The sequence below is a fragment of the Gavialis gangeticus genome, unplaced genomic scaffold, assembly GCF_001723915.1.
Source record: "Gavialis gangeticus isolate Ggan-Ray unplaced genomic scaffold, GavGan_comp1, whole genome shotgun sequence".
Taxonomy (NCBI): Eukaryota; Metazoa; Chordata; order Crocodylia; family Gavialidae; genus Gavialis; species Gavialis gangeticus.
Genome location: NW_017729031.1, coordinates 43,093,140 through 43,102,080, shown reverse-complemented (window position 1 = coordinate 43,102,080; position 8,941 = coordinate 43,093,140). Strand labels below are relative to the sequence as shown.

The 8,941-nt window shown below is 65.9% G+C and overlaps 1 protein-coding gene across 1 annotated transcript; it reads left to right on the top strand.

Moving 5' to 3' along the window:
• The first annotated feature begins 2,327 nt into the window (after positions 1-2,327).
• CHPF (chondroitin polymerizing factor) lies at positions 2,328-8,273 on the top strand. The gene is made up of 3 exons (XM_019522678.1): positions 2,328-2,922; positions 3,361-3,543; positions 5,727-8,273. The coding sequence occupies exons 1-3, from the start codon at positions 2,530-2,532 to the stop codon at positions 6,987-6,989; spliced, it is 1,839 nt and encodes a 612-aa protein (XP_019378223.1). The 5' UTR covers positions 2,328-2,529; the 3' UTR covers positions 6,990-8,273.
• Positions 8,274-8,941: the final 668 nt, after the last annotated feature.

Below are 8,941 nucleotides of genomic sequence, written 5' to 3'. Positions count from 1 at the left end.
TGGCCTTGACCTCTGGGCCCTGGCAGATGTCGCGCTGCCTCATGGGCGCGTTGTCTGCGGGGCCCATGGGCCCGTCTGCCCGGGGGGCCAGCAGGAGACTGGGCCAGGCTGTGCGTGGGGGCAGCTGTGGGTCAGGGGACCAGGGGGTTGGGCACGGGGGACCCTGCCCAGCCATGGTGCCCCCCACCTGCCCCATGCCCTCCATGGGGGCCGGGGCAGGATGGCGCCGACTCCACTGTCCTGCACAGGAAGTCGTCCTCCAGGAATTGCTTCCTCCAGGAGACGTGGGCACGCACCGTGGCTGCTGGCTGGGGAGGCGGTGGGATGTCCTGGCTGGAGCCGAGGGGCTGGGGCTGCTCCCTGCTCCATGCCTCCCTCACCGGGACCCGCTCCTGGCCCGTCCCCTGCCCCTCCATGGGGGGCATTGGCCAGACCCGGGGGGCTCTGCAGACTCGCTCCCCGAGCTCTCCTGTCCTCTGGGCGCTGCGACTACGTCAGCGCTCACACCCAGCCTCGATGCTGCGCGAGCCTGCGCTGGGGCAGTGCATGCGGGGCAGGGCTCCGGGGCCCAGCTCTGCCGCCCGGTCCCCTCTGCAGAGCCGTTGCTGCCCCTGGGCTGGCTGCATGGGGGCACCAGGGCAGCCTGTGGTCGGCTGGCAGGGTTGGGGCAGAGGGTGAGAGCCAGAGCCTGTCCCCCTCGCCTGCAGCACGGAGGCAGGAGGCCACGGCAGTGCCCCTGGTGTGGCCTCGTCCTGCCCCCGTGCTCCCCCCCGCCACGGGGCTGGGCTACCTGGGGGCGGTGCAGAGCTGCTATAGACCTCGGCCCCCATGGCGCTGCAGGCGCCGCACCAGGGTCCATCTGGCCTGGCCTGAGCCCCCCCCAGTCAGCAGGACCTGCCCCCCTTGCTTGGGAGTCCCGGGCGCTGTGAATGGCCCTGTTGTCCTGCGAGGGGTGGGGCGGCAGGAAGCGTGGGGCTGAATGCGGGCAGTGTGCGCCAGGCAGCCGTGTGGGGGGCGCTTCCTGCCTCCGGGCTGGGGGGATAATTAAACCCTGCAAGTCAGTGCAGTCTGGCAGCCCCGACCAGGCAGTTCTCACGCCCGCCCGTGGCAGGGAGGGGGCGGCTGAACAGACCCCGTCCCTCTGCCCCGAGGCTTTTTCGCACTTTCTGGGTCCTGTCCAAGGGTCTCCCCTTCCTCAAGGTGCAGCCGGCTTGGGGGGGCAGGGGTTTGCCCCCTGCTCAGCCTGACCCAGCCTGGGGGGTTTCCCCTCCCTCTGCAGTGGGGTGACGGCTTTGGCCTGGGGTCTCCCCAGCGCCCACCACCCCCCGGCAGCAGCAGGATGTTGGCAGCCGCGACCCCCCTGTATCGCAGGGGCCGGGGCGATGCCGGGTTGTCGGGGGTGATGGTGTCGTGCAGCTCTGAGGTCACACTCTGGGCTTTGTGTGGGGGGGGCAGGGACTGGCCTGGATGTGACCCCGCAGCTCCCTGCCAGCCCCACGGCTCTATGACCACGTCTGACTGATGTGGTTGGGCTCGGGCTGGTGCCCGGTGCCCGGTGCCCTGTCCCTGGCCGCGCTGCTGGGACTGGCCCTGGCGCTGCCCCAGACCTGGGGCTCCATCTTTGCCCCCTCGGTGACAGGGGTGGCTCTTCCGCAGCTGTGCCATGGGGCTGGGGAGGGACGTTCTGCCCCCAGGACACTCGGCAGCTGGGGCTGGGGTGCACGTGCATCTGGCGCAGCCTGGGCAGGACACGTGCTGCCCCCAGCCGCGCCACTGCCTGCCCCCGCGCGGGGGGATTACGCCTGAGCCTCTTTGCAGCAGCCACGTGGCTGCTGGAGTCAGGAGCCAGCAAGGCAGGGGGAGGGGTGCTGGGCTCGCCTGGCTGGGGGGTCACCCCATCACGGGGTGGCTGCGGCCCCCTCATGTTCTCCTCTCTCCTGTCGGGGCCTTGGGGTGCCCTGGGACCCCATGGGGAGGGAAGCCAGCCGTGTCCTGAGGGGGAGGGGGCTGCCACGGGGGGGGAGGGTTCGGGCTGGTTTTGTTGGAGGCTGAGGCCAGGCCATGAGGTGGCACGTCCCCAGCCCGCGGCAGGGTCTCCGGGGTCCTCGGCCTCACCAGGCCGGGGCAGCAGATGGTATCACCTCTTCCTTGTGGGGCCCTGCGAGCTTCCTCCTGGCAGTGCCCTGCCCGGTGTGTATCCAGCGCCCCTCTCTCTCTGTCCTGCATGAATCCAGCACCTCCCGTGTGCGTCCGTCTGTCAGGGCGGGGATGGGGCAGGTCTGTCTATCTGTGGCAGGGCTGGGGGTAGTGCCTGCGCCCAGCCTGGTCCAGCTGACACCCTCCCCCTGTGCCCGCAGGACGCGGTACATCAGCACGGAGCTGGGCACGCGGCAGCGGCTGCTGGTGGGTGTGCTGACGTCGCGGGGCACGCTGAACACGCTGGCGGTGGCAGTGAACAGGACGCTGGGGCACCGGCTGGAGCGGCTGCTGTACTTCACGGGCACGCGGGGCCGCAAGGTGCCGCACGGCATGACCGTGGTGACCCACGGTGACGAGCGGCCCATCTGGAACATGTACCAGACTGTCCGGCACCTGCTGGACCACCACGTGGCCGAGTTCGACTGGTTCTTCCTGGTGCAGGACGACACATACACGGAGGCGCACCGTGTGGCACGCCTGGTCGCCCACCTCAGCATCGACACGCAGCTCTACCTGGGCCGGCCCGAGGAGTTCATTGGGGGCGACACTGAGGGGCGCTACTGCTACGGCGGCTTTGGCTACCTGCTGTCGCGCAGCCTGCTGCTGCGCCTGCAGCCGCACCTGGAGAACTGCCGCAACGACATCCTCAGCGCCCGCCCTGACGAGTGGCTGGGCCGCTGCATCATCGACTACACTGCTATCAACTGTGTGGATGAGCACGAGGTGAGCCGGCTCCCCACCCCGGGGTGACGCGTGGGGGATGAGGTGCCTCGGATGCAGCCGGCGGTGGGGGTGGGGTCTGGCGACTGTCCATGTTCCCCGTGGCATGGATGGGGAGACCGGTGCAGCCCCCATTATGTGCTCTCCATGCTGCTGGAGAGAACCCCCCTCTCTTGCACATTGCCCAACCCCTCTTCAGGGTCCCCAGGGGAGCACATGCCCTGTCCCCTTCCCGGCGGGGATAGAAGAGGCAGTACTGCGTCTTCCGTGTAACAGCCATGGGCGGGGGACAGCTGTGCTTTGGAGTGAAGCTGTGATGAGGGGTTGATTCGGGGTCAGCCGTGAGCCTGCCTCCCTGGCACAAGGCCTGGGGGATGGAGGGTGGCCGCGGTTCTGCAGCCAGTGCCACAGGCTCAGCAGTGACGCCATCTCCCCGAGCAGGGCCTGCGCTACCAGTACTTTGAGCTGGGGAAGAACACGGACCCGGAGCGGGAGACCGACCCTCGCTTCCACGGCGCCTTCACTGTGCACCCTGTGCTGGATCCTGTCCAGATGTACCGGCTGCACAAGCACTTCGCCCAGGTGGAGCTGGAGAGGACCTACCAGGAGATCCAGCAGCTGCAGGTGAGCCCAGCGGCGTGGGGGGAGCTGGGCCCAGGCAGGCCGCCCTGTCCCTGGCCTCTCCCTGCAGTGGTGGCTCTGCGCGGGATCAGGCGCAGTGGAGGTGGGGAGGTTTCCTGTCCTGATCTTTGAGCCTGTCTTGTCTCCCTGCACCCTCCTCCCTCCCGCCTGGCCCGTGCTGTCCTGCGGGGTTCAGCCATCTCCCCCCATGCAGAACCAGCCGGCGCTGGCCCACACCTGGGTCCCAGACATCGAGTCCTGCCTGGGGTCTGTCTCTGTGATGCACAAGCTTTCTGCGGCGGCCTTGGGGCCAGGCCAGACCTCTCTACGCACGGGCCCTGTGGGCTGGGCGCAGGCTTGGTGTTCAATGAATCTGGAGCCTCAGGGAGGTCGCAGGGATGGAGATGAGCCAGTGGCTCAAAAGGACGCGGCAGCTGTGATCTGGGAAATGTGCCTGGTGTGGTGCTCCGAGCCCTGACCCCAGCCAGGCCCAGGCATCGTGGTACCTCGTGGCCAGCTGCACTGGCGTGATGGGCCTGGCTGCATGGGTGGCTCGTGGGGCCAGCTGGCATCTGAGTGCCCCCAGTGCCAGGGTCTGCACCTCCCCAGCTCGGGCACCCTAGAGGACAGATGCTGACCCACTTCACCTGAGCACAGGCAGGGAGCAGAGCCTGGAGCAGGAGTGAGGTGAACTCGGGCTAAAAGTGTGGCCCAGTCTGTGATAGGCAGGGCCCGCGCTGGGCACCAGAGCAGCGCTGCAGGTCCTTTGGGCCGAGGTTGAGCTTGAGCAGGGTCGGGGCTCGGCCTGGCTGTTTGTAAACGGTTGTAGTTGTGCCTAGAGCCTGGGCTGGGGTCGGGCCCCAGGGCTGCTCCTGGCTTCAGGCTGGGTCCCTGCGCTAGCGTGGGGTGGGGAGGCAGGCTCAGGCCCTGGGCCACGCGCGTGGCATGCATGGCACTTTCCTTCGTGCTGGCATGGGCTGGTGCTGCCACCTCGTGGGCAAACAGTGCCAGCATCCTAGGGAGCAGCTCACCAGCGTGTCTGAGCTGACGCCGGTGTCCTGGCCATGGGCAGGGCTGGGACTTTGCAAAGGCAGGATGCAAGTGGTGGGTGCAGCGTTGCCTGGAGCAACCCGCAGCTTAAAAGAAACCAGCAGCTTTACTAGGTGCCAGGGTCACGCTCTGTTATCCTGTCTGAGAAAAGGACCTGGGGGGACAGCTGCAGCAAGAAAAGTTGAGGTTTGATATTAGGAAGAACTGTCTCTCTCACTAGGAGGGTAGGAGGGTAGTAAGGCACTGGAACCAGGTTACCCAGAGAGGTGGTGGAGTCTTGATCCTTGGAGGTGTTTACGACCCAGCTTGACCCTGGCTGGGGTGATGTAGTTGGGGCTGGTCCTGCTTGGAGCAGGGGGCTGGACTAGACGTGACCTCCCAAGGTCCCATCCTCGTCTTCTAGGATTCTAACATCAAAGCACAAACAAACACCTCTTTATTTGAATGTGCGTTAATTTGCTAAGTCATATTTTATTTATAAAAAACCACAAAGAACTAGGCAAAACATAATCAAAAGATGTTGTTTCATTAGCCCTATAGTCATTAGATGGAAGTGCTCTGTTTTCAGATTCATGAAGCAAGTTCTAGCTGCTTTGAACATCTTGATGGTGCACCCAGTGCTCGGCTGAATGTTACTTCCACCCCCGAGTTCAGGTTCACCTGAGTTCGTGTCCGCACCGGAGTTAATATTTTTAGCGAGCGTTAAGAACAGTCGGCAAGGCTGTGACACGGGAGCTACGTGACCGGGAGCAGACAGCAGAATTGCAGGAGGAAGGCTAGCTTGGTTAGCGGAACAACAGGACCATTAAAAAGGAGAGAGGGTCGTTAACATTTGTGCAATGAGGGGTTTAGAAGGAATCAGGTAGATTATAATGAGTCGTGAAGTCAGACGACTGCTGCCCGAATAGAAATGCTCTCACTGATGCTCAACTAGAAATGCCAAGGCCCCTGCCAGGCCCTTGGGTTCAAACTCTGGGTGGAGCTGCAATCGAAGGGGGTGCAAATGCACTGCGCCACCCCCCGATCTGCCCATGACCATGGGGTCTATGTGTGGGGCGCAGGTCCCAGGGGGGCGGGAGGAGGTTTCCGGGGTCATGCCTCTCCGTGCTGTGACGCTGCCCTTTCTCCTCTGGCAGCTGGAGATCCAGAACACCAGCAGCCTGTCCGCGGACGGAGACCACAGTGCCACGTGGCCCGTGGGCATCCCACCGCCGTTCCAGCCCAAGACGCGCTTTGAGGTGCTGCGCTGGGACTACTTCACAGAGGAGCAGGTGTACGCCTGTGTGGACGGCGCTCCCAAGTGTGAGCTGCATGGCGTGGACCTGGCAGACGTGGCTGACGTGGTGGCCACGGCCATGGAGGAGCTGAACCGCAAGTACCAGCCAGCGCTGCACCTCCGCAAGCAGCAGCTGGTGAACGGGTACCGGCGCTTTGACCCCACGCGGGGCATGGAGTACACGCTGGACCTGCAGCTGGAGGTGGTGACACAGAAGGGGCACAGCCGCTCGCTCACGCGGCGCGTGCACCTGGTGCGGCCCCTCAGCGAGGTGGAGATCATCCCCATGCCCTACGTGACGGAGGCCAGCCGCATCAACGTCATCCTGCCACTGACGGCCCATGACCGCGATCGCGCGGCCCACTTCCTGGAGGCCTATGCGGCGGCCGCCTTCGAGAGCGGCGAGAACGCAGTGCTCACCTTCCTCTTCATCTACGACCCCTTTGAGGCCCAGCAGGTGGCACAGAACGACGTCTTTGCCACGGTCAAGGCCAAGATCACCGAGTATGAGCGCAAGTACGCAGAGGTCAAGATCCCCTGGATCAGCGTAAAGACGGACGCGCCCTCCCCAATCAAGGTCATGGACATAATCTCCAAGAAGCACCCTGTGGACACGCTCTTCTTTGTGGCTGGTGTGGGCACCGAGGTCACCATCGACTTCCTCAATCGCTGCCGCATGAACACCATCAACAGCTGGCAGGTCTTCTTCCCCATCCACTTCCAGGGCTACCACCCGGCCATCGCTTACCCCCACCAGGTGCCGCCTGCCATCCTGGAGCTGGGGCGGGACGCGGGGCACTTCGACCGCCACGCCTTCCACGAGGCCTGCTTCTACAACGCCGACTACATGGCGGCGCGGACCCGCCTGGCAGGCGACGCGCAGGAGAACGAGGACATCCTGGAGACCCTGGACATCTATGACATGTTCGTCAAGTACTCCGGCCTGCACGTCTTCCGGGCCGTGGAGCCTGCCCTGCTGCAGCGCTACCAGCAGCAGGCCTGCAACCCCCGCCTCAGCGAGGATGTCTACCACCGCTGCATGCAGAGCAGCCTGGAGGGGCTGGGCTCCCGCTCCCAGCTGGCCATGGTGCTCTTTGAGCAGGAGCAGGGCAACAGCACCTGAGCTGCTGGCCGGGGGCACCCAGCCCAGCCCTCCTGCCTGCCCTGTCAGCCCGGCTGGCTGGGCCCAGCCTCCTCCGAGGGCACCAGCTCCCTGCGGACAGTGGGAGCTGGGATGGGTGAGGACAGGGACTCAGACCCTTGGCTCCGCAGCATCAGGGGCGTGGGACTGGAGGTCGGGATGTTGACGAGAGCCAGGGGTCTCCCAAGCCAGGTGAGGGGAGCGGCTGGCAGACGGGCTGGCCTGGGAGTCTGGACCCTGAGGTCTGGCTCCAGCCCTGGCACTGGGCTGGCTGGGCCCTGCTCTCCCTGCCCTGCACCCTCCAGTCCCTGGAGCCGCCCTCGGGTCCAGATGCTTTTTCCAGGCTTCCAGGCAACGTGTGCAGGATGCCAGGGCCTCTGCCCCTCCCCAGGCAGCAGGAGTGTGTGGCTCCCGTGTCCGGGATGCCTGGCCCCAGGTGTGAGGGGGGCAGCTAGGCCTCGTTGTCCCCTTGGCCTCCGGCCTCCTGCCCTTTGAGCCGCACCGGCTCCTGCACCCAGGGCCGGGCATCCCCTTGGGCCTCATAGCCCCAGCCAGGGGCTGGTGGCTCAGCTCCCTTTGCACCCTGGGAGCTTGCAGGCTCCACCCAGGGCCCTGGTTGCTGGGGAAAGGTGGAGGTATGGGGCTTACTTGACCCTTGTGGAGCAGTGAGGAGTGTGTTTCCAGTGATGTGCAGCTTTTAGCAGCAGCTCCACGGCCCGGGCGCCCCAGGGTGATGGTGCTGCAGGCTCTGAGGGGAGCTGGGACCCTCCGCACCCACGTGTGACGTGCTGCTCCCCATGGGAACCATGACCCAGGCCGCTTTGGCCTTCGCAGTATTTCCGTAGGACGGGAGGAGGCCACCGCCTCAGACGAGAGCCCCGCGGGTGGCTCGAGGCTTCTCTGCCGCTGCCCCGCATGGCCTGTTGGCCTCGGTCCTGCCGGCAGCCAGGCCAGCTGCTGCCATCGTTCTCCGTGCTGCCGGCGTCTGCCTGTGGACGCCCCGCGCTGGCCGCAGGCAGGGCCAGGGCGCCCGTGTTGGCAGTGGGCACTGCACTGCACCAGGCACCACTGACTTGGACTGGGCTGGCAGTGGGCAGAGCCGGGGTCGCCCCAGCTCGCGCGGCTGGGGCCAGACCGGAGCGGCTGTGAGTCTCCTAAGGAGAAAGTGACTGTGGAGCTGGCCGTGCTCCAGGCTTGTATTTAACAGTGGGGGTGGGCGGGGGGAGCGGGCGGTCGTGTTTACACTTGAATAAACCAGAGAGATGACCCAGCGTCTGGCCGTGGAGTCTGGGCTGGGCAGGGATGGGGTGCCGCGGCCGCAGGGCAGTGGTGGGGTCGGGGGGGTGGACCAGGCGAGGTGCCGGGGCTGAGGCCGTCCTCAGGCCTGAGAGCTGGGCCAGGGCCAGGGAGGCGCCTGGGTGGGTGGCTGCTCCTGCCCTGCTGCGTGTCTGCTGTCTCCAGGCTGCTTGGGAGTCCCTGGAGATCTGCGTGGCGCTGGTCACTGAGGTCCCGTGGTCCTTGTAGCACGACCCGGCCCGGCTCCCCCGGGTTGTGCTGGGTTCGCAGAGGCTCCCTGAGATGGGGGGGCGGGGTCCGTCTTCGGCAGGGGTCAGTGCAGCCCGGCTCCGCTCTTGGCTTTGCTCTGGTGCCGTAGGTGCAGTGCCCGGGGCATGGGCAGTGTTGTCTTCAGGTCTGGGTCTCGCAGGTCTCTTCTGAGCCTTGCTCCTGCTCACTCCGCCTCTCCCTGGCCCAAGCCTTTGCTGGTGGCTTGTTTGTCCCTGTCCCAGGCCGAAAGCGCACCCTGCGCTGCTCCCAGGTGCGCGGCTGCGCCAGTGTTGTGGTAGATGCTCATTCCAGTGCTTCCCCCTCACCGTGTGCCCCGTCTGCGTGGCTGGCTGCCCCATCCGTGCTTGCTGGCTCACTGGGCTGGTGGC